At 49.3% G+C, this 25,630-nt stretch overlaps 1 protein-coding gene across 8 annotated transcripts in view; it reads right to left on the bottom strand.

The window, feature by feature from the left end:
* Positions 1 to 247: 247 nt before the first annotated feature.
* PKNOX1 (PBX/knotted 1 homeobox 1) overlaps positions 248 to 25,630 on the bottom strand; it is a 48,213-nt gene continuing 22,830 nt past the window's right edge. For all 8 annotated transcript variants that reach the window (XM_068547147.1, XM_068547140.1, XM_068547146.1 and 5 more), the window contains 8 exons: positions 23,582 to 23,753; positions 21,597 to 21,767; positions 17,694 to 17,793; positions 16,710 to 16,807; positions 11,006 to 11,134; positions 7,458 to 7,534; positions 5,111 to 5,283; positions 248 to 2,780 (listed from right to left, as the gene is read on the bottom strand). In XM_068547147.1, the coding sequence (XP_068403248.1) occupies positions 2,569 to 2,780; positions 5,111 to 5,283; positions 7,458 to 7,534; positions 11,006 to 11,134; positions 16,710 to 16,807; positions 17,694 to 17,793; positions 21,597 to 21,767; positions 23,582 to 23,753 (1,132 nt within the window). In that variant the 3' untranslated portion in view covers positions 248 to 2,568. The remainder of the gene's footprint in view (positions 2,781 to 5,110; positions 5,284 to 7,457; positions 7,535 to 11,005; positions 11,135 to 16,709; positions 16,808 to 17,693; positions 17,794 to 21,596; positions 21,768 to 23,581; positions 23,754 to 25,630) is intronic.

Here is a 25,630-nt window from a genome sequence, read left to right as displayed (position 1 = left end):
GAAACACGGAAAGCTCCGTTAGTGCAGCAGCTGGAGCGTGGCCGGGGCATCATGGCCCAGCCGTCCGCTACCGGCTTACGAGCTGAGCGGCAGGTGACACATCACGCTTAACCTGGGTCTAAACCACCGTCAAAAGCATCCTTCACAGGGAAACAATTTAACAAAAGCAAAGTCAGGATCGAACTTGTTCATTTAAAATGAAAGCTCAACGGGGTCGTGCTCTCACAGATGCTCTCAAAAATCCGAGGGCTGGAAAACGGGTATTTATTAGGTACCAACTGACCACCAATACGCCGGGCGGCAGTGAACAGTCTGCCTGTCGGGTTGTTTAAAATCCCCTTAGTTACTCATGGGAAGAGCTTAAAGGAACCTCAGGCTGTGTCCAGAGCGCCCTCTCTCGAATGATCTTCATCCTTGTGCTCTGAATGTGGCGAGCAGGACGCAGACTTCGGCTGGAGGGAGTGTGGCCGAGACCCCGGGCACCGACGGCTGGACCCCCATGCGGCCCCGCGTAAGCGCTGCCGCGGCCTGTGCAGCACGAACCCCCGGGACAGGATTTCTGCTGCGGAGAAACGCTGACCTGGAGCGACCACCTGCCGCGGTCACTGATCTGAGCCCAAGGGCAGGGGGAAGGGGGGGCGGCGGGGGGGAGGCGAGGGAGGGAGGGAGGAGGGAGGGGCTGGCCGGCTTCCACAGGGCCTCGTCTTAAATTCTAACTTCGTTGGACTTCAAACGATCTTTTAAACTGGTGTAGACTTGACTTAAAATATTTGAAATTGTTTACAAATGAGGAACGCAATAGCTGCTTTAAAATGTTATTTTCTCCCCCAAAAGAGTCGAGAATCAAGTTTTTCTTTTAAATCTCCTGAAATATTTTAAAAGAAATTTCTGTGTGTTTCTTGCTTCCTTCTGAGTTACCTAGGAAGTGCTCTCCTGTGAGTAACTTTAATTATTAACAATTTCGGGGGGGAAGGTCAGTTCCAGAAAACAACCTGCACCAGCTCAAAACACCCGCCATGTAGCCTTGGTCCACACCACTCACTGTCACTGCTTCTCAGGAACTGGCGACCTTCCCGACCGTAAGACTGTCCTTGAGAAGAGCGCTGAGCTTGACGGTTACACCAAGATTTCCTCCGTGAAACCAGGGGCTCTGTTTCCTCTCTGAGAAAAAGCCCCACTTGAAAGCAAACCAACGGAAACAAATCAAAACCCAAGGAAACAAACCCAGTCTGCTCTTGTGGTTCATCTGGTCACCAGGAACCGAAGTCCCAACACTACTCCAGATCTGACGTGATCAAGTCAGAGGGAAGAACCACGTGCAGGAGAGAACACCGACCCCAGGACCAGCGTGAGACACGGCGGCAGGAGGGCCCCCGTCACCCCATCCTCCGGGCCCTGCTCGTTCCCCTCCCACAGTGGATGTTTGTTAATCGTGTAACAAAGCCGAGGGTTTGCTCTTTACCCCGGCTCTGAGCCAGCGGGATAGAGGACACTTTATATTCGTTTATCATAAACATTCTACACGTAACATCTGGCTGACTAAAAAATTCTAAAACAACACCCAGCTAACATGGTACACTAACCATTTAACTGTGGTCAAATTTAAATTAGACTGAAATATGTCAGTAAGAGCTTTTAACTGACCACTGGCTACCATTTCTTAACTTACCTAAGCTCTACTTAGCAAGTACCTTTAGATGTATGTTTAAGATCAAGTGTAGGATGCAATCTGAGCATTTACGTCTAGACTAAAATTTGAAGATATCAAAACTTCATTAAATAGGTGTTTCTTTTATAGGAGTAAACGTAAATTGCTACCCTGGGATAGCAGAGAACCATGGAATGCTAGCTAACTTTGGGCAAGTTCGTGAAATTTGGTCAATTCAGAACGTTCCAAATCGAGAGAGTAAGCATGTACTGTTTCTCCTCTAGAAATTTTATCCTCGATATAGTCATAACCCAATTCATAGCGAATTTATAAAAATAGCTCTTTATCCAATAATTCCAGCAAGGTAAAAATAGGAGTTTCTTTTCACATATAGCAAATGACACAGGCTCACGGAACATGAGAGCGGAACCACACTTAACTCGCCGTACACTCGCCACCAGGTCACACGCGGTTTATCGCTGTGTGCTGTCATCGCCTCGCACTGGCAGTTTTCAGGGGCAGAAGCTTCTTCCTAATCCACGGGCTCCACAAGTAAACCAGCCCACTGAGACCTGCTTCCACCACAGAACTAAATTGAAACTGCATCATTTTTTAGAAAACGGCAGCACTATTCCTTAACCTAGTCAGGGGTTCAGGGGGCGGGGGAGGGGGTCTGTCATTCATCGTATTTTTAGCGTTAAACCTTGAAAGAATTTCCTTAAAAACACACACACACGCACACACACACACACACGCACACACACACACCTTGAAAGAAGTCGCTGCACCAGCAAAGACGCCCTGGAAGCTTACTAGGAAATACAAAAGTGCACTCTTCTATGCCTACATATAAAACATATTAGAAATAAAACTGTGTAAAATGTTTGCTGTGCAAACTATAAAACGCGGGGCGGGAGGCCCTACTGCAGGGAGTCGCTGTTCTCCAGCACCAGCCCGCCCAGGTGGCCGGGCGCCAGCGCCGCCCCGCCGTCCCCCGTGCTGTCCACCGAGTCGTCCTCGCTCTGCTCGGCCATCATCACCTGCTGCACCGCCAGCGTGGCCCCGTCCGACGACAGGGACTGCAGGCTGTCCACGTTCATGCTCACGGGCGCGGTGATGGTCACGACGGCTCCTGCGGCACAAGGCGGCTGTCACCACGCCATCGGCGCTCGGATGCAAACCGTTACCCCTCGACCCGTGGGGCCGGGCTGCCCGACCTCCCGCGAAGCCCCCTGCACGTCCCTGGGACCATCTGCAGGGAGTTAAGGACCCGTCTCTAGGACGGGCCCCAGACCCTGCGCGGCTAAGCTCTCAGTCTACGGAGGGTCCGAGGGTCAGGACGGTAAAGGGCACAGACGCCCGGGGTGAAAGCCAGTGCCACACGGAGGACAAGAGACCCAGGACACAGGGGAGAGGCCACGAGACGACACAGGCGGGGAGACGGGGTGGGAGGACTGGGTCAGAGGAAGGCAGGCCAGTCTGAGAGGGAGAAGGAGAACCTGCGACACGCGCTCCTGCACCTCCGGCCCGACAGCAGAGGAGGGGAGACCACCAAGGGCCCGCGAGCGGGACACCGATGAAACACGCGGGGCCGAGGACGGCGCGGCGCTAGGGAAGCCCACACAGTGGGTCAGACGTGCCCGTCCATAGAAATCTCCACAGCACCAACGGGTGAAGAAAGCAAGTGGATGTCATCTGTGGTATATATAATTCATATAGCATAACATGTTTAGGAAGATTTTAGAAACGAGTCATTCATGCATTCATTCTTGTCTGTGCACAGACCACGGCAGCAGACACGCACTGGGAGCCGCCACAGGACACTGGTACCAAGGGCCGTCTCTGGAGAAGATTAGAAGCCAGGGCGGAGGAGAGATTACTTCTCACTGCATATCCTTGCCTGAACTTCCTCCCCAGGAGATAGGTATTGCCTTTTCCAGGAGCGGGGCAAGGGAGGGGGAGACAGAGAGGAAAAAAACCTTTCCAACTAATTCTTGAATTAAAAAGGAAAACAAAAACGGAAAATACAAATGATTTAATAAGTATGAAGGTAAAACCACTGCCTATCAAAACCCAAATAAAGAAGCCAAAGCTTTAAACGCACATACCATGAGGGGCCCATTCCAAGCCCAGGGCCAGCCCAGCTCTGGGACACCCTGAGCATTGGCGGAGGACAGATGAGCGCATGTGTGCAGGAAACAACTGAGGCCGGGAAAAGAATCAGCCCCAAAGATGACAGAGCACAGTGTCCAGAGCCGGCAGAGCTGGACTGGACACACCCCGAGGCACAGGCCCCGGGCCGGGCGCTGACAGGCCCTGCCTCTGCCGAGGGGTAAAAGCAGGCCGGGAACCAGCACTGCTGGGACCACCAGGCAAGAACCAACTGCAAAAGCACAGCACAAGAGGATCAGACAGTGCCGAGTAACCGAACACAGCTCAGGGAGACCTGGAGCGACACGGCAACACCCATCCCCCGATAAGCTAACACCCACAACGTCTGGCCTCTAGTCAAAGATTACCAGGCACGCAAACAGGCAGGAAAACAACCCATAATGAGAATTCAGTCAACAGAAACCAGCCTAGAGCTGACAGATGTTACAATTAGCAGAGGAGGTCATCAAAACAGTTACTGGCGACTGTGTGCTGTTTGTTCCAAACTTCAGTAGACCGTGAAAGATACAAAAGCTCACATGGAGTTTCTAGACAATGTCCAACATGAAAAACACAGGGACAGGATTAGCGGAAGATTAAACATCACAGAACACAAGACTGGGGAAGCTTAAAAAATAGAAACAGAAACTATCCAGGATGAAACAGAGAAAAAGAATCCAAAATCCTGGAAAAAGCAGCAGTAACTGTGAGTTATAATGCCCTATCATATGGGCAACTGGAGCCCCTGGGGGAGGGGAGGTCAGAAAATATGTTTGAAGAAATAATGGCCCCAAACTTTCCCAACTGAATAACAGTAAACTGCTGAGCGGAAAAAGTAAGAGAATGAGAAGGTAAGAATGCGATGATAACACAAGTTATTACATTTAAAAATACACACACACAACCACCTGAAGTGTGAGGAACTCACGCACACAGAAGATGCTCGTCAACTAAACACAGAAACAGTGGCCCATGATGAGGGGACGGGGGTCAAAGGGAAGAAGACAAGCCGAATGAGGGCCGCAGGGACATAAAGGGTGAAGCGCCAGGCGGTGAGCGCACGACACGTCCACTCCCTGCACTGAAGCAGGAGGGACACAAAGAGACGGGAGGGACCTCGGGGGACTGGCCTTGGACCCGGCTCTCCCGGGCACACCTGCGCCCCTAACAAGCGCCAGGACCAGTGCTCTCTCATGGTCACGTGCAGAAAGACCACTGCCTGCCCTTGGTTCGCGGCCTCACACACCCCCAGCCCCCAGGACGGCGGCCGCCCACCGGCTGCGAGGGCACAGGCCCGGGCCCGGTCCCCACCTTCGGACACGGTCAGCTCGCTGGCGGCTGGCTGTGCGGCTCCTGAGGCGATGGAATCGGGCCAAAACCTCTGGACGGGTCTGTTCTGAGCAGTTTTCTTCTTTGTTTTTGGAGTTTCTGAGCAACTAGAATCCAACATCGGCTGCAGGATTCGTCTTCTTGCATTGATGAACCTGTGCGCAGGAAACAGGTCAGAACGGCCTTTCCGAGGCCGCCCAAAGCAGTAACAGGCCCACCTGACAAACCACACGAGCAGAAACACGTATTCCCTGTTAGAAGAAGCACTCAGAGTAACGACACGCATATTATCTAAATGTCCAGAGAACAGGGCTGTTTTTAAAGTAATTCATTTGAATAAAGACCAACTCTTCCATGGTGCCTTTCTTCCACGTCAATTGATTTATTCCGTTTGTGAAATTGATATTCATAATGACACTGATGATACTGTCAAAGTTGTGAATGTGGGGCATGATTTTCTCTGAGGAAGAGAAAGGTCAAAGCAGCAAAACTACATACCCTGCAGTCTCGTGACGCCCAAGGCCTTGCAGGCTGTGCATCTCTTGTCTGAGGGTCCCACCCGGCCGAGCCCTGAGTGTGGACAGATGTCCGGCTCTGAGGCTGCCTAACTTCAAAGTCCTAAGATTCAAAACCGTCTACAATTGCACTAGGACATATTCTAATAATACAGATGAACGGGCTGGCGCCTCAGAGCTTCGTTCAGGGTCGATCTCTGGGCCCTGCAGCTGGGCGTGAGCAGGACTGGGAGGGTCACAGCAGCCCCGGCAGCTCAGTGCCGGCCCAGCACCGCCTGGGAAGGGACCCCGCTGCCGCCTTTCAATCTGTCTCTTTATCCATCTTTGTCAAAGCTGCCGCGAGGCAGAGGCATAAGCTAATGATGAGTGTTGTCCAATCTCGCTCCAAGATATAATTTTTGCAAATATAAAAGGAAAGAAAGTCACAAAAGGTAAAAATAGCTCCAAATATTAACTAAACGACTTTAGAAAGTTTAGAATTTATAAAAGTCATGTTTTAAACTGTGATGAATTTCAAAATTAAAAAAGTTGAGGTCAAACCTTCTAGATAAGACAGTTCTGTTAAGACAGCAGAGGAGCAACTTAGGGAAGGGCAGGGGGTCCACAAATGAGGAATAAATACGAGGAGAAGGCTGATTGGCGACAATCGCATCAGAACATCCAGAGACGCACCTCCGCGCCTCGCATCCCTCAATCCACCTATCGCTACACCAGACACAGTCCCTACATGGCACCGCATGAAAATAACGGAGAACATGCTAAGACGTTACACAACTCACAGCCGCACAGTACTCGAAACTTTTGAACTCCTGTTAACACTCTATCTAAAAGATCTAACAGGAAATAATTCAGAGAGTATGGTCTATTATGGCTACCCAAGTGAAAAATACTGGCCCAAATGCAAGGTACTAGAAATACTTGATGCAACGCCAAAGCATACCTCCTGCATACACAATTGCCCCAAATGGAAGATTTTATCATTTATATTGGAACTCACCTGACCTTCAAGTTTAAATTTAAACAGTTAAAATGAAAAGATAACAATGTTTACAAGTGGTAGAATCTGTATTTCCTTTTCTTTTACGCAAGCCAATCTCATTAACCTGAAATCAGTTCCTACATCTGAATAATAAGTAAATAAAAATGAGGCAAATTGACTACCAAGCAGAAAGCAAGGGCACACCTAGACCTCAAAGCCGCTTCGTGACGTGAACGCCTCTTATTTAAGGGAAAAACCATCACGGTCAGGGTTCAAGTGTCCACACTGACATGTGACACAAGAACCAGAACAGGGTGTTTCATAAAGAGACGCTTCCCTCTCAGGACCCTGAGGCCTGCTGCGGGGCAGGACCACCGCGCAGCCGGCCAGCCATGGGACTCCCTCCCCGAGTCACGGCTGAACGAGTGACACAGGTTTCAAAAGGTGGGAGGGGTGCGGAAGGGCCACCAGGGGTGAGGGGAACTCACCCCGGCCGTCCACCGCCCAGAAGAGCTCGTGCACGGAAACATCGTGTTTCTGAGTGGAGGCTGGGGTGAGGGGCGCTGCTTAACGCCCTGGAGAAACCCATCTCTAGTAGAGGGAGGAGGATGTCGGCCAAAGGTTCTCAGTGGGGTATCGAGCATGGAAAACTTAAGGTGAGAGTGTGTGTGATTTATGCTTACCTGGCTGCCACCAATTCCAGACTCTGATAACACAGGAATGCTAGTTAAAAGAGCTCATATACTTCAACCAAAATTTACTACTTATTGGTGTCAGGATTGCCAGGTGCTCTGTTATGCGGACGGCACAATTTCAGAAAGCGGGCACAGCTTACCAGTTGTTAACTTGGAGTAGTGTCAAATTTGTCTGAGCAGCAATCTGTTTTTTCTCATCTTCTGTCGGGTAGGGATGCTGAAAATAAAAAGAAGGGTCACCGTGAACTTCAGTTTTTAAAAAGGAACTCAAGATCATCCTGGTAAAACAGAAGCACACAAATAATCGTTAGTAAAAACTGGTGTCAAGGGTGCTTGTAGCTAAAACCTAACTTCAGTCTCATCATTTTTTCCAGAAATGCCTAAAACAAATGAAGCCTTTCTCCCAGCTGCCCAAGAACACAGGTGTTGCAGCAGCTGGTGAAAGCCCAGGCAGAGGTGTGACGCAGACAGGAGTCCGCACGCTCAAAGGCCACGGCGAAGGGAAGAGCGCGGGGCACGCAGAGGGGCTCCTGGGCTGCACCAGGTGCTGCTCTAAGCACCCGAGACAATCTATGGCTTTTGTATCAACATCACAGGTGTATGTAATTCAAGGACCATAAACTGCATCCATTTAAAGCAGATAAATGGCTGAGTTTCGACCCACAGCAAGACAGAGCGTGCAGGTCACCCCCGTACATCCTACAGGGATTCACTGACTCCTCACAGTCACAGAGCTGCCGTCACCTTAATTTTACGACGAGGAAACGGAGCAGGGCAGCGCACACCCTCCCCGCACCCTGGGCCGGCTGAACAAGAGGAGGCAGGAAGCGGATGGGGCTGCTTCAGGCCGCCACATTCAGGCGACACGTTTCTGTCACGGGAAGTGCAAGCACGAGCTGACACCGGGAGGCACGGGTGTCACCTACGGCGTCGCTAGACTCGCGTGTGCGGCCGGCAGAGAACTGAACTGAGGGCTGGGGACGGGGTGTCTGCTATTTACTCTTTATTTCACGTATGACTGAAATATTTCACTCAGAAAAAGCCAGAAGTATAATAAATACAGACACACCTAGGAAATACTGCAGGTTCAGTTCCAGACCACCTCAGTAAAGCGAATATTGCGATAAAGCGAGTCACGAATTCTTGTGTTTCCAAAAATGTTACATAAAAGTTATGTTCACGCTCTACTGTAGTCCACGAAGTGTGCGGTAACATTACATCTAATAGAACAATGTACGTACCTTAATTTAAAAATACTTTATTGCTAAAAAATGCTAACCATCATCTGAGCCTTCAGCTGTAATCTTCTTGCAAAAGTCACGTCAAAGATGACTGAGCACAGATCATCATATCAAATATAATAATAATGGAAAAGTTTGAAATATTGAGAGAATTACCAAAATGTGACACAGAGATATGAAGTGAGCAAACGCTGTTGGAAACAACGGCACCGATAGATGTGATCCATGCAGGGTCGCCACAAACCTTCAGTTTGTGAAAAACGAACATCTGAGAAGCGCAATAAAGTGCAGTATGCTTGTACCAAAATTCACAGACATACCGGAGGAAAACAATTTCTATCTACAGTAATAAACAACTTCTCCAAGGTCGGTTACCATCTGCCTGTAGAAACCAGTACGACATTCACTCTAAAACTTGCACGCGCTGAAGGCCCTTGTTTTGCACCGACCAGGACCCCAGGGAGTGACTGGCACCAACGAAGTAAGGAGGTGGGGTCCGTTCTGGTTTGTAAGGGACACTCAGTGTGTCCGGAAAGGCACTGTGCATTCTGGGGATAATGGGACAGCACCGCATTTATCTCAACAGCAGTGGTCCGACTCCTCACACTAACCAACAGTGATTCACTTCCATTCTACAGATGAGCATCTGGCCCCAAGGGAGGGTTTACGGAAACAGAAATATTGTTCTTGTCCTTTGAAAAGCTCATAAAATAAAAAGGGGGCAGGAAGCAAGTACACAAACCAGAAAACAAAACAAAACAAAAAACCCACCAAAACAGTAATAAGTGCTGCCTAGAGTATCAGGAAAACTACAAGGAGAGGACAGTATTTCAGAGAAACGAGGTCAAGAAGAAGACATAGAAGATGCTTCATAGGAAAAAAAAAAAAAAAAAAAAGGCATTTTAATTGAACCTCTGAGCAGGGTCTATTTCAGAAATGATTAAAACATTAAAGGAAACTTAACAGGAAAACAGCCAATTCCATCACTTACTTGTGTTGTAGTCCAATCACTACATTACAGACACATTTATCGGTTGTAATACTCACAATGTATTTAGGAACATGTATGTTCTGCTTTTTCACTTATGTCCACGTACCTAAAGTTTCCTAGTGCCTTTGGCCCTCGCTGATCGTGTTAACTCGCTGTACAACCTTCCATCAAATTGACAGGTCCTAACTCACACACCAACCCATTTCCCATCATCGCAACGAACAGCACTGTAACATTCTGTCCCTAAACTTCTCCATTGCTTGTGACCCTCGCTAGGACCAGCTTCTAGGCGGGGTCACACTGCCGATGACGACCGCGTTCTCGCGCAGCACGTGAGCCGCCCGCTCCGGGCAGAGGAAGGGGGCTCAGCAGTGGCCAGGGCCAAACCCCAGGGGGACCGGAGGCGATAGCCGGGTGAGGACGGAGGCGGGTGCCCAGGCACGGACGCGGCCTCAGCCCGGGCGGGGGGCGCCCCCGGGGGCGAAGGGGTGCTGCGGAGACCCGAGGGCACCACAGTGCACGGGGTGGAGGCGAGGAGGCCGGGGAAGTGAGGGCGCGGCCGCAGCGGGTGACGGCGGCACTGACGCCCAGGGGCAGGTCCGGGCAGACCAGCTCAGCTCTCAGGAGCGGCCGGGCCAGGGCTGCGGATGGACAGATCCGCGGAGAGGGGCTTCTCTCTACCGGCCCTACCGGCCCTCCCGGCCCTCCAGACCTCCGCATCCGCCCGCACGCCCCCCGGGCCCCCTCCCTCTGCCTGCACAGGCCGTAACCCAGCGGTGCGCCCGCCTTCCCACCTCCATCCCGCCGCAACCCCGGGGCCAGCCTGGTCCTTCCCAACCTGGCAGCAGCGAGAAGGCTGTCACCCCTGGAAGCTACTCGTGGTCACACCCTCCCTCGAGGTCGGGGGCGTGGGGACTGGGGCTCAGGCGGGTAACCAGCGAGCCTTCCCCAGAAATCGGTGGGCAAGCATGCGCCCTGAGACAGGACAGCTTCAGGAGGACATGCTGAGGTCCAGGTGAGGAAAGGGGGCACGCAGACAAGGCACGCCAAGCTCCCCTTCACGGTCACAGGCCCATGTGCCAACCCCTCCGTCCACAAGCTCAACTCCTCATCTCCCTCCCAAATCCAATGTATCAAACATCGCTATTTTCCAAGGTTTTGCCCCAGAGCACCTCTTCTCTGCCCACTTCTCTAATTAACCTCACCTGCCCGCAGGCACCCTCCATGGGCAGTTTCTCTCAGGGGCGTGTACCGTTAACATCAGCTGAACTTATTCCGTCACCAGTTTTTGGGCGACCCTCCCTTCTGTCCTGTGCTCGACCCATCATGGACAGTCAACAAAACACTGATTCTTAAAACCAGGCCTACCGGCCCACGTAAGTCCACTTTTTCTAGAAAATAAGCCAGAAAGCAAGCATGGCAGAGGTCTGGCTGATGGCGGAGCGCGCGTCCTCACCCCGATGTGCTGGAAGAGCCAGGACCTCATCACACTGGTGGCGTGCTTCGGCAGGACCCCCCTCTTGTTCTTAGATGAGCCGTCATCTTGGTGCAAGATGCTGAGATCCTGGTTTAACTGTAACTGAAGCTTTTAAACAATTGAAAAATAACGTTAGAAAGCATAGACAATGACGACATATCCAAGTAGCTTACGACTGCAGATGGAGAGAATAACCAAGGACCTTACGGCTAAACGTCTTATTTACAGGAAAGGCATAAACACTGGGACCCTGTAGGGCTGATTTTCCGAGGATGTGGCCCCTCGCGCTGTAACCCTTTACGCTCGCGTCTCAGCCGCGCAGGGGCCCCCCGTCTGGCGACGCAGGTGGGACGGGCACTGAGAAGCCCCGAGTGTCCCACTCTGCACGCAGCCGAGCCCCGCCCTCACGCACACTTGTCCTCAGCTTGTCTCCTCTAGCGACAGATGCGACAACAGCCCGTTTCCTGGCCTGGAGCAGGATTCAAACAACCGACAAGGACGGACGGGGAAGCTGGAAGGGCCACTAACTAGAGGAGCCCGGCCAGGAGGAGAGAAAGAAACAGAAACACACAAAGTGCGGACAGAGGGACCACAGAGCAAAGGGGCCAAGGCGACCTCTGCCCAGACGGCTCCGCGGCCACTCAAGACACTGCCCCCCTCACCCTGAGAAGGGCCTGAGATACAGCCTGTTTATTCCATCTTGGAAGGAGAGGACACGCGTGTAAGTCCCCTTAGATGAGCGTCCGTCCGCTCACACAAACACGAGGACAGAGCATCAGGCCCCACGCACCCAGCCAGGGGCAGCACCTCACTCCCCACGGCTGCAGAGATGGTGCCAGTGTCGTTCACCCCCCAGACCAGGGAGGAAACCAACGCCCCGCGCCGGGGCCTCCACACAGACACATCGGGGCCTCTCCACTGTGATCCACGCTTTACCTTAGAACTTCTGTGTGACCACCTAGAGGGGTGGGACAGGGAGGGTGGGAGGGAGGCTCAAGACGGAGGAGATATGGGGGTACATGTACGCACATGGCTGATTCACTCTGTTGTACAACAGAAACTAACATAGCATTGTGAAGCAACTGCATTCCAATAAAGATGTACTAAAAAAAAAAAAAGTAAAAATCAATAAATAAGCATCAACTTCCGTAGGTCAGTTTCAGTATAATATAGTCATAAACATAATTTACAGGATTTGGAAGTTTATTTTGGAGAGGTTTCAATTATTTGCACTTTCTCTGGATCTACATCATTTTGGATAATTCTTTAAAAGACTGAACACCAACATCTAAACAGACAGAATTTATGACTTAAAGGAGACATTACAACCACTAACTATACCTAAAATTTCTTAAAACCTAAGATTATTACTAAGGGCATAACTGTTTTCTGGAATGCACGTGTTTGTTCATTAAAGGACTGAACAGTATTTTTTTTTAAAGATTGATTGATTAATTTTTGGCTGCGTCGGGTCTTAGTTGAGGCACGAGGGATCTTCCGTTGCAGCGCTCGGGTTTCTCTCTAGTTGTGGCGTGCGGGTTCTCTCTCTAGTTGTGGCGCGCAGGCTCCAGGGTGCGTGGGCTCTGTAGTTTGCGGCACACAGCCCCTCTCACTGAAGCACGCGAGCTCAGTAGTTGCGGCGCGCGGGCTTAGTTGCCCCATGGCATGTGGGATCTTAGTTCCCCGACCAGGGATCGAACCCGCGTCCCCTGCATTGGAAGGCGGATTCTCTACCACTGGACCACCAGGGAAGTCCCAAGGACTGAACAGTATTAAGCACTGCCTGTATGCTTACGTTTGTGTGCACAGGAAAAAGAATGAAAAATGGACTTTTAAAACTGGTTCCACTAGGGCCAAAATGGAATCTGTCTGCTGTGTTTGCCTCAATTTAATACGTGACCTTCTTCATGCACTGCGACATGTATTTCCGTTTCAGTGTTGCTTTTTTTGTGCAGGGTTAAAACAAATGTGGACTCATGAACAGGGAAAGTGACAGCTGGCCACGTGACTCGACCTCACAGATGCCACCAAGGGGGCTTGGGGAGGCCAACGAAGCCAAGGGCCTGCGGGGGGACTGGCCAACCGGCCCACCGCCCTCCAGCAAAGCCTGAGCCTGCGCATGGCAGGAGGATTTAAAAGCCTAGGAAACTGGGTGAAAACCCACTTAAGAAGCAGTGGGGGCCCCCATACCACTCCCCATCGTTCTCTGCAGGTGACTGATCTGCCCCAGCCCTGCAGAGACTCGGGGTCTCTTTCCCAAAGAAACAGACCAGAGGCTGAAGACCGAGCACAGCTGGAGGGTGGGAGGAGGGGCAAGGCTAGAACGAGGGTGAGGAAGATCTGCACACAAGGTGGGAGACCCCGCCCACTCCTGCCCCTGCAACTATGCTTCCGCCCCCAGCAAGAGATCAGAGTCCTGCTCCAGGGAAACAGAAGGAAGAAAAGGCTGAGGGAGGGCATAATTTGGAGGCCAGGCCACAGGTGAGCCAGCCTGCCAAAGCCCAGCACCTGACAAGCACCAAAGAGCATTCTAGGGCCTCATGTTTACATTTAGAAGGACAGCCAACTGCCCCCAAACACGTGAACGCCTCCATCACAAAGAGCCAACAGCAAAGCGAATGAATGGTATGACGTGGGGGAAACAGGGAGAGTGCAGAAAGCAAAGCACATGTCAACCATCCATGAACCAAGAGTAGGAGAGCACAGTGGGTAAAGAAGAGTCTCAGAAATTACAACTACACTTGAAATGTAAAACTTAACCGATGGGTTGGAAGATAAAAGGCAAGTTCTCGGAAAGCAGACAGAAAGTAGACGACGGGAATACAAATATAAAAATACAGAAAAATCAAGAGACTCGGTTCAGAAGGTCTAGCGTCCGATCAGCAAGGGCTCTGGAAGGAGAGATTGTGCGGGTTGGGGGCGGGGGCAGGGCTGTCACAGAGAGTTCAGGAAAATGTCCCAGCCTTAAGGACACGAGGTCCCCGGCAGTGCCCAGCGCAGTCGACAAACAAGACCCGCGCCAAAAACTCAGGGAAAAGAGACGTGTCTGACAGAGGAGAAAACACAGAAGACAGGAAAGCGGAGCTCACACGGACCTTCTCAAAGGCAGCGCGGCGGCTAGGACACACTGACAGCGCCCGGGGAGCCCCTTCCCGACCTGGGATTGTACATGCAAACCAGCTGCGTGTCAAGGATGAGACCAAGACTAAGTCACTTTTAGGTTTGCTAAGTGCCAACACGAGGCACCTCCCACACACGTTTTCTCCGCAAGTTCGCAAAGGGGGAGTAAAGCCTAGAAAGTAGAAGACGTGGGCTCGCGGAGAAGGGGCTCCTCAGGGTGACGTGCCGGATGCCCAACGCGTGACGGCCGGCCGAGGTGGAGACCAGGAGGCCGAGAGCCCCGAGGCCACGCGGCCCCGACTAGCTACCTGACGGGGACACCGAAAGCAGGCTGGGGGATCCGTGAGGATTCAGCCACCAACGCCATGGAAACTGTGCGGAGGGGAGAGAACCCAGCTGCGAACTCGGGCAGCGTGATCACAGTTATACACGCAGCTCAGCAGAAGCCGGCATTTACACGCCCCTGAGGATGTTCACGATGAACACGCATCAGCTGCACTGCGTCTACATGACCGGCATCCCGGCCAGCGAGGGGGCGGGAGAGAGCACAGCCGCCAGCAGGACAAAAAGCCCACGCCACAGGCTGTACGGGTGAGTTAGGGGAGGGGATTTTATTTCAAACACGGAGGGCACAGCAGAAGCAGTGGCCAGGAGGCCTGAAAGTGGTCGCCCAAGGGGAGCGAAGGTGAGGGCGGGAGCTGCTGTGAGTCTGGTCCAGGCCTCTCAGCAACGTGGGCACAGGCCGACCTGATACCAGAGAGTCAAACGTCACTGTAAATCGCGAAAAGGAGGCGAAAACCTGTCACACGTCAGACAACAGCACAACCCCGAACCATACGCATAACGGTTGTGTACAAGTAAGACTATCCCGGGAAAGGGGAGCAGGGTGGAGCGCGGAGAAATCCGTGGAATCCCACTCCCCTGGCTACTTTTACTTTCTCGGAAAAGAATGCTTTTCAACGAGCATGTACTACGAGCACACGGGGGGACTCTTCTGTAGAGACGGCCCAGCCCAGGAGGAGCGTCCGGCTCCTCCGTGTGACCGGCGCCAGGTCAGAAAATGCCCCCGTGGCCCATGTGCCCGGCGCGGGGAGGGGCCGGCACCGCCGTGCGCCGTCAGAGACAACCACGCGCTCTCCTGACCTCCAGTCTCTAGGACACAGAAGCCGTCGCTGCTGAGGGACTCACCCTAACTACCTGCAGCCCAGCAAGAGCCCAGACGTCGGCCAGGTGAAGAAGGAAGAACGCCCAGCGCGGCCACCACAGCTCTGCAGGATCACGTACCTACACGCGTGGGCCCCCTGGTCACGGAACGCCCCAGCCGGGCCCCAGCCGGTCTATTTACTCTTCCGTGAAACCCCCCGCCCGCCCCACGCGGGGCTTGTCTCTCCAGCTCCTCGGCCCTGCCGCCCTGCAAGGGACAGACGTCGGGGCTGTGACGGGGAGGGGACAAGTGTAAGGTGGGCTGCGGGGTCACCCAGGACCAGAGCAGAGGCGGCTCCTAGCCAGCTGGCCTCAGGGAGCAGCGGCTCCACGGACGTGACCCAAACTCTGCACACCTGCTATGTAAACTTGGTCAAGTTCTTCCTTAAACAGCAGAACGAATGAGCCTCCACTGTACAAGTAAGCACTGGACTTCACAGTGTCTCCTTCCTCTAAAAACAGTTCACTGTGAGGCCAGGAAACGCTCTGAAAACCAGCTTTCTGTTCCCAGCCACTGTAAATGGAAAACTTCAGGGAAGGCGGGCTGGCCAGGGGATGGCGGGCCGGCACTGGGGGCGCCTACCCTCACTCCCCGTGGCTGGGCCTGGGGGCCACTCCATATCCTGGCCCCGGGTGTGCCCAGGCGGCCCCTGCCCCAGACCCTCTCACACCTGCTTCTGATTTAAGAAAACACTGACATCCCCAAGGCTGGGCCTCAAAGTGGTTAACGAGGATGTACAAAGCATCTGTGCAGGCCGAAGACAAAGAACTAAACATAAAGGACGAAATCAATGGTCTTAAATAAGAACTGATGGCGAAAACACTGCTTCCGATTTAAACCTAGCTAAGTGTACAAAATAAAAAAATGTGTGCGTATATCCCTAGAACGTAGAGGGGACTGGACTCACGTTACCACAAAGGCACAGAGAGGGTAAGACGACCCCCAGGTTGGGGCACATCACGGCACTGCCAGCGCTGGCGCTTCTGCCGGCCCAAGCCCGCCCCCTCAGCTGGAGGGCTGGGGCATGGTGAACTTCGGGGGGTCCGGGCAGGGTGCGTCTACACAGCCTCCGCCCTCCTGAAGTGGAGACAACCACACGGCCCCACGTTAGACGGGACAGCAGTGGCCCCTCGCGGGGAGGGATCCTGGGGGACCTTTTCCTCCTTCCTTAGGCTTCTCTGAACTCTGCAACAATGCGGAAGATGAACCGTGAAGAAGACGCACGACACCGACATTCAGGTTAACTGGAGACCGCCCGAATGGCCTTCACGCCGAGGGGACGGCTGGAGCCCGGGCCGCCTGTGCCCCCGCACCTGTGCCAGCACGCCCCCAAGCACCCCGCGGGGCCAGCTCACGCACCTGGGAGTTCTGGATCCGGATCGTGCCGGGCGACAGCGCCTGCGTCACTACCTGGCCTTGGGGAGTGACGACCGTGACCGGCTGATAGACTGTGCCCCCTAGAAAGGGACACGAAAAGCTGAATCACTCCCCAGTCCCAACGATTATGACCGCTCTTCTCGGTGTGCTCACCGAAAGGACAAAATCTGTAGCTTATGAGCTTTGAAAATCATTTCGAACGGTCAACAGCACTTTGCTAGTTGACTTTTCACTTCGGCGGCGGGGCGGGGCGGGCAGCCACGGCTCCTCCTGAGACAGCGCAGGGCAGGGCGGCTGGGGGGGCAGTCTGTGAGTCCCCTCCTTTGTTCACCTCCATTTCCTGGCACATATTAAAGGACTTGGCCAAAGGTGTTAGATAACAAATATTTTTATTCTAGTTATTTTTTTCATCCAACGTGCTTTCATCTTCCTGCGGAGGTTTCCCTTTGTGTGATTATGTGGAGGGTTTTCGTTCAATTTCTCCCCCTCCTGTGCCCATTCCATTTTCATGATGGTTCTGTATGTGCAACGTATAAGAAAAACCATCACAGGAAGAGGACAGATTCTAGAGTTCCCTGGTGCATCCAAAACAAGTAATACTAACACTAAGGCTGCATTTTCATTTGCTTATCATCGATTAATGACGCTACTCTTTTCCAGGTGCTGCTAAGAGCACAATTAAAAACTATGTTATTTGAAAATTTCTGTTGGTTTTTGCTATATGTTTTCAACTCCCGTATAAAACCTTTCCTGCCAATATTTTTTGAGAGGGAAACACAATTTGTATAAAATATTTGTTACTGAGAATGAACAAGAACCAGGCATTCAAAGAGCTCTAGCCGTTGACACTCCTGTATCGGGAACTGGCATTAATTAGAAACCATGTTTATGCACTTCTTCATTCTAACATAAAGGACTTCTTTCTGCAAAAGCTCAAGGAAAGTGTCCCTTTTTCTGTCGTCATACCTGCCACTGTTGCCATGGTGACATTCCCCTGTTGCAGAGCGGATGCCGGCACCACAATTCCTTGGGGACTGAGAGTGCCTGTGATGGCGCTTTGAATCTGCTGTAAGTCATAAACACACAGCAAACGGGTTATGTTACCAGAAAACAGAAAACTCATGTTTAAAACTCCAAAACACGTGGCATAATGGCACCATCAGTAAAGGAAAGATGCTTGAGGCAAAGGGCATCATCAGAGGACAGCCTTCGTAAGGCATGCGTTACAGACACAACTGGAAGCGAGAGATGCCAAACTGACTGAATGTTAAATATGGTATGATCAATACTGAGATATTAGTTTCAATTTAGCTTCTAAAAGATTATCTGTCACCTCATCAGCATACTAAACACACCCTACAGCCCTGGAGGTATAACTAGGAAGACTAACATTACCTGATCCGAGTCACACACCTTCTGCATTCAACTTGGCTCAGAGTTTTCCAAGAACCAAAGCCTCCTGGACAGGATGAGCTACTCAAACGATGATGCCACAGGCTGGGGAGTCACCCCGGGGGCACAGCCTGTACCTGCCCTTCCCACAGCACAGAGCACACCGGAGGCCCCAGTGTCCATGCCTGTGGGGTGCTGGGTCTGGGCCCGGCCTACTGCAGGCTCCATGCAAACGTCCGTCAACACCATGTCGGAGAATCTACCCATCTGAAGTCAGATCCAAATGGGCCAATTTATCCATTTCCTGTGGTGGCTGGACTGGGAGTTGGCGAGGGACGGACCTCTGCACCTGGCATCCAGCACAGGCTCTGGCACACAGCAGGCACCCAGATATCTGAGCGGTTAAATAGCCTAAGTAGATACCCTTCAAAGACAATTACTCTGTGGGCTATCACATCCATTTGCACGTATAAGCTTGGGTAGGTCTATATAAAGTTTGCTATATAAACTTGGTCAGAATAAAAATTAAGCACTCCAAATCAGTATTCTAAGCTCCCACATCAAGAACCTAGAAAAAGAGGAGCAAAATGAAACCAAAGCAAGCAGAAGGAAGGAAATAACAAAGATTAAAGCAGAAATCAATGAAATTGAAAATAGAAAAACAGAAAAATCAATGAAATAAGAGCTGGTTCTTTGCAAAGATCAATACAGTGACAAACCTCTAGTAAGACGGACAGAAAAAAAAAAGAGAGAGAGAGAAAAACAAATTACCGATATCAGGAATGAAACAGGGTAGATCACTACAGACCCTGAAGATATCAAAAGATGAAAAAGGAATACTACTGTAAACAACTCGACACACATAAATTTGACATCTTAGACAAAATCCAACATGAAACAGATAATCTGAATAGCCCTATAACTAATAAGGAAACTGAATTAGTAATTTTAAAACTTCCAAAAAAGAAATCTCCAGGTCTAGGTAGTGTCGCTGGAGAATTCTATCAAGCATTTAAAGAAGAATTAACACAATTAACCAATTCTACATATTTCTTCCAGAAAACAGAAGAGGAGGGAACACATTCTCCAATTCATTTTATGAAGCTTATACTATCCTGATACCAAACCTAGCCAAAGACTGTACCAAAAAAGATAACTACAGATGACTATCCCTCAATATAGACAAAAAAATGCTTAACAAAATATTAGTAAACAGAATTCAGGAATCTATACAAAAAGAATTATGTGCCAGGGCCAAGTGGAGTTTATTTCAGGAATGCAAAGCTTGCTCAATATTCAAAAAAAATCAAGTAATGTAAATCTACCATATTAGTAGATGAAAGAAGAAAAATCACATTATCGATCTACACAGGAAAGCATTTGTCAAAATTCAGCATAATAAAAACTCTCAGAAAAATAGGAATAGAAGGGAACTTACTCAACCTGATAAAGAGCATCTAGAAAAAAAAAAACCTACCACTATTCCCCCTGAGACTGGGAAGAAGGCAAAGATGTCCCCTCAATCCCATTCAAGATAGTACTGGATGTTCTAGCCAGAGCAATAAGGCAAGAAAAGGAAACAAAGTATATAGATCAGAAGGGAAAAAATAGAACTGTCCCTATTTGCAGATGACAAAGACTAAACAGGTAGAAAATCCTAAAGAATCTACAAAAAGGATCTCCTAGGACTAATAAGGAAGTTCAGCCAGGTCCCAGAATACAAGATAAAGATACAAAAATCAACTGGATTTCTACATATTGGCATGGACTCCGAAGTTAAAAATATAATACAATTTACGATTGTGCAAAAGAGTGAAATACTTAGGTATAATTCTAATACCACGTGTGCAGGAATTTTATGTCAAAAGCGAGAAAACACTGATGAAAGAAATCACAGAAGAGTAAATTAGTGGAGACAGTGCCACGACTGTGGGCTGGGAGAGTCAACACAGTAAAGGTGTCAACTCTCCCCAAGATGACACACAGGTTTAACGCAACTCCTGTCAAAACCTCAGTAACATTTTTTTGCAGATATAGACAAGATTATTCTAAAATTCATGTGGAAAGACTACGGAACTAGAATAACTAAAATAATCTTGAAAAATAATAAAGTAGGAGTAATCGGTCTACCCAATTTTGAGACTTATATAGCCATAGGAATCAAGACTATACGGTCTAGATACACAGATCAATGGGACAGAACAGAGAACATAGCAACAGGGCCTACAAATATGCCCAACTAGTTTTTGACAATAGTGCAAAGGCAATTCCACAGAGGAAGGACAGCCCTTTCAACAAATGGTGCTGGAGCAAACGGACGAACATAGGCAAAAAAAAAACAAACCTGAAAATGGGCCATGGATTTAAATGTAAAATATAAAATTTTTAGGAAAAAAATACGAGAAAAATCTTTGGGACCTAGGGCTAGGCAAAGAGTTCTTAGACTTGACACTGAAAGTATGACTCATAAAAGGAAATTTGATAAATGGGATTTTATCAAAATGAAAAAGGTTTGCTCTACAAAAGACCCTGTTAAGAGGATGGAAAGATATGCTAGAGACTTGGAGAAAATATTGGCAAACCATATATCCAATGGAGGACTTGCATCTAGAATACTCTCAAAGGTCAACAATTTTTTAAAAATCCAATTAGAAAATGGACAAAAGACACGAGCAGACATTCTACCAAAGAGAATATACAGATGGGAAATAAGCACATGAAAAGATGGTCAACATCACTGGCCATCAGGGAAATGCGAATTACAAGCACAATGAAATGTCACTACTCACCTTCAGAATGGCTAAATATTACAGCGCTTCAACATGGATGAACTTGAGGACATTATGCTAGGTAAAATAAGCCAAACACAAAAGGACAAATATGGTATGACTGCCCTTACATAAGGTACCTAGATTAGTCAAGGTCACAGAGACAGAAAGCAGGATAGTGGGGGCCAGGGGCTGCGGGGGGAGGGGGGGGGGGGAGAATGAGGAGTCAGTGTTTCATGGGGACAGGGTCTCAGTTTGGGAAGGTGAGAAAATTCTGGAAAGGATGGTGGTGATGGTTGCACAACAATGTGAATGTGCTTAATGCCGCTAAGCTGTGCACTTTAAAATGGTTAAAATGGTAAGTTTTGTGTTTTGTGTATTTTACCACAATCTTAAAAATTCATTTAAAAAAAAAAAAGAATTAGAAAGAAATGACTGGTACTCTGGCCTCCAGAAACATGGGCTCCAGGGTCCAGGACACAGAGTGAAGCCTCCCTTTTTCACGGCACGAAGCCCAGGTGGGCTCTCTCTGGCCTGAGGGAACACGTTCCCAGCACAGGCCACGTTCAGAGACCTAGAGGATCCTCAGAGCAGACCAGCCGAGGACAGCCCCACGATCGTGAAAGGGCTGCTGGCCTCAGACATCAGCACGTTTCACCCTCGCCGATCCTGCAGTGACAAGCAGGAGCACAGGGCCCGCCGTAAATACCTGCGACTGGACAGGGGAGTACGGGCTGCCAGGTTCCCCACTCAGGAGAGTTTCACTGTTCATTTTCGTTTTTAGACAAGCAATATAGCGACTGCAGAAATCTTTGCAGAGTTCATTAACCTTTTCCAGCTCAAGAAGATGAATACGCAGAACCTGGATTGCTTTTACCATCTAGAAGCAAGAAAATGAAGACTTTCAGACCAGAAAAAGGGAGCATGACTGTAAGTTACCATTATCACCACACGACTCTCCGTGGTGAGGAGCTTGGCTATGACTCAGCTTGGTTATGAGCCAGCCAAGGCCACCTGTACCGCCAGTAACAGGAGGAGAAAGACACCGGAAGTTATGCAGAACCACCAAGCACTCCAGCCCCGCTGACCTGTGGCTTGTTGTTTCGGCTCCATCTGGTGTGCAGGGACAGAGGCGGTCACAGCTCCGGGAGCCAGCCGGGCCTCGACCTGGGCCTCGCCTAGCGACTCACCCTCGCCCTGCTCCTCCTCCTTCATCTGTAAATGGGGATGAATCCGTACGCACCTCCTGGGTGGCTCTTCATTTTGAAGAAGTTCAACTTACCCACTCTGCCTTTAATGGATTCTGCTTTTGGCATCAAGTCCAAGAACTCCGCCTGCCCCTAGATTAGCCCCAGATCCTAAAGATTTTCTCTTACAATTTTTCTAAAAGTTCTTCAGTTTTATACAAAGTCACTAAATTTGGGGGTAATTCGTCTCCCAGCAGTAGATAACTGACACCAGTGATGAACCGTTACCGTAAACACCACTTCCTGTGAACGAACGACCTAAAAGTCAGCTCCTTGCCCGTGACCTCGGTGGTGACAGTTTACACATCTCTGTGGAATGAACCAGTCAGCCAGTCAGTAGTGAGAATGACCAAGTATCCGGCTCTGCTAGGCCCTGTGCTAGGGCACCAGGCAGGAGAGCCCTGGCCCCTGCCGGCCTGGCGCACGCTGGCTACCCCCGTTCCCTCCCCGCTGATGGCCGCATAACGGAGATGCAGAGGCAGAGAGAGCACCTGGCCCTCATCCCCAAACGGCAGGTGCTGCTGGTCCCACTTCGAAGACGAGGAGACAGACTCAAAGTCAGACAACTCACCTATAGAATCTATTTGGCTGTAAGGGTTGAATATTAATGAAAAATTAAAGACAGTAACACCGAAGACCAAGGCAATTTATTCAGGGAAAAGTTTTCCAAAGACCCTTTCCTGCTGATGAGGGGCCTAAGGTTCTGGTCTGAGAGCTGGCCAACTCTAGTGGGAATCCAGCCCCAGGCACAGGCTGCCTGGGCTGCCCGGTGCTGAAGGATGCCGCTCCCCTCGGCACAGCAGAGTGATGTCAGCCGAAGGAACTCTCCGTTGCTTTCGGGAAGCACAGAGAACCCAGGGTTTTGGAGCACTGGACCTGGGAGGGGGGCATCCGCGTGAGCCAGGCTGGCTTCAGACAGAGAGCCTAAGGGAGGCCGTGAGGGGTGTGTCGGACCCTTGATAGGCCCGTCCCTGCTCCACACTCACACCCCTGCTCTGTGCTCACAGGCCACTCCGAGTCGTCACACAGTCTGTCACCCACCACCAGTTCCAGCCTCCAGACAGAGCTGTCTTGGAGAACAAAGTTGTGGTCCACGATCAGGGAAGAGCCAACACCTGAAGCTGGGCCCAGACACGTTCCCAGGAAGCAAGACACGGGGCACGCTGACCCCAGTGGACCTTCCTGAACATCCGGGAGGGACTGAACCCCCAGCCCACTCAGGATGCAGGCTCAAGCCACCCTGTTGGATTATTACAGGAAGGGGTCAACAGAGAAGGCTGGAGACCTGGCGACATTCAAGTCACACACGGAAAATCATCTCATGAATTGTACAGTTCTCCCCTTCGGCAGAGCCACAAACAATCTGAAGTTCTAATTAGAAATTTAAAATTTATCGAACAGATTAAATTTAGCAGAAGTAAAAATTAAAAACATGTATTTTACTTACTAAATTGTCAGTTTCTGGATCTTCACAAAAGAAGGGCTTTCCTTCCTTCTCTTGCTTCCTTACAAAGTTCTCAATGTCCACATCAAAACTGGCAGAAGTTGTGCCTTCCGAGCCCTGTGTAGATTGTTCACATTTTTCAAACAACAAAGCTAATAATGGAAATAGTGGATGCCTGGGGGGAAAAATTTTAAAATATGTGTTCTACACTTTCATGAAAATGTTTTAGTATGTACACATGCAATGTTTTATATAACAGCTTTGCTGAGATATAATTCACATGCCACACAATTCATCTATTTACAGTTTATAATGCAACGGATTTTAGTATAGTCACAGAGTTGTGCAACCATCACCACAGTCGATTTTATAATATATTCATCCCCCAAAGAAACCCTGTAACTATTAGCACTCTCCATTTTCCACCAAACCCCAGCACCAGGCCACCACTAATCTACTTTCTGTCTCTACAGATTTGCCAATTCTAGACATTTCATATAAATGGAGTCATATACTATGTGACCTTTGGTGTCTGGCTTCTTTCACTTAGCGTGATGTTTCCTAGGCTCATCAGTGTTGTAACATGTAACAGTACTTCATTCTTTTTTATGGCTGCATAATATTTCACCATATGGTTAACGCCAGTTGGACAGTTTTAAATTTTACTTTTAGATCCATACTCCATTTTGAGCAGATTTTTGTAAAGGATGTGAGATTAGGTCAAGGATCTTCTCTCTCTGCATGTTGATGTCCAATTGTTCCAACCTGGACAATTTGTTGGAAACTCCACCTTTTCTCCACTGAGAAAATCAGGTAGACTGATTCTTCCAACTTTATTCTTCTTTTCAAAATTGTTTTAGCTGGTCTAGTTATTTTGACTTCCATATAAAATTTAGAAATAACTTGTCTATATGTACAGAAATATCCTGCTACAACTTTAATTGTAATTGCTACAGAGCAATTTTAGGAGAAATGACATCTTTACTATGTTGAGTCTTCCAATCCATGAACATGGTATGCCCTTTATTTAGGTTTCCTTTGACTGCTTCCATTGGCATTTTATAGTTTTCAACATAAAGGTTCTGTATGTGCTTTATTAGAGTTATACCTAAAATTTTTTGGAGCTCTCAAAAGTGGTATTTTCTTTTTAATTTCAGTTTCTAATTGTACATTACTGGTAGAGAAATAGGATTGTTTCTGTGTGTTGCCCTTGCAACCTGTGACCTAATTAAACTCACTTATTTAGTTCTGGAAGTTCTTTGGTACACTCTTTGGGATTTTCTATATGTGGACAAGCATGTCAGTTGTGCAAAAAGCCAGCTTTATTTCTTCCTTGCTAACCTGATATGCCTTTTCTTTCTTTGTCTTGCCTCAGTGAACTGGCTAAACCTCCATTACAGAGCTGAACAGGAGGAGCCAGGGTGGACACCTCTGCCTTATCCCCAAACTTGGGGGAAAACATTCCGTCTTCCGCCGTTAAGTATGATGCGAGCTGCAGGGTTCTTTTGTAGTTTCCCTACATCAGGCTAAGAAAGTCCCCCTCTATTACTGCTTCACTGACAGTTTTTAATCATAACTGGCTGTTGACTTCTCTCAAATGCTTTTCGGCATCACTTGATATGATCACGTTGTGGGTCTCATTGGTTGATCTCTGAATGGTGAACCAGTCTCATATTCCTGGGATAAGCTCCATTTGGTCACTAAATATTCTTCTCTCTACATGTTACTGGATTTTATTTGTTAATATTTTATGAACGATTTTTATGCCAAAGTTCATGAGGTATACTAGTCTTTAGTTGTTTTTTTTTTTTTATATTGTCTTTGTCTGGCTTTAGTATCAGAGTGATGTTCAATTCATAAAATGAGTTCAGAAACATTCCCTCTTCTTCTATTTTCTGGGAGAGACTGTGTCGACTTACTGCTTTTCCTTCTTTTTGGTAGAATTCTCCAGTACAACTATCTGGGCCTGAAGATTGCTTTTTGTAAGGTTGACTAAAATGTAGATTTACATTCCAAAACTTTTTTAAAAAGATATTAGGAATAACATTGTAA

Source organism: Eschrichtius robustus, chromosome 6 (genome assembly GCF_028021215.1).
Source record: "Eschrichtius robustus isolate mEscRob2 chromosome 6, mEscRob2.pri, whole genome shotgun sequence".
NCBI lineage: Eukaryota > Metazoa > Chordata > Mammalia > Artiodactyla > Eschrichtiidae > Eschrichtius > Eschrichtius robustus.
Note: the sequence above shows the minus strand (reverse complement) of the source record. Positions and strands in the feature narration are given on the sequence as shown.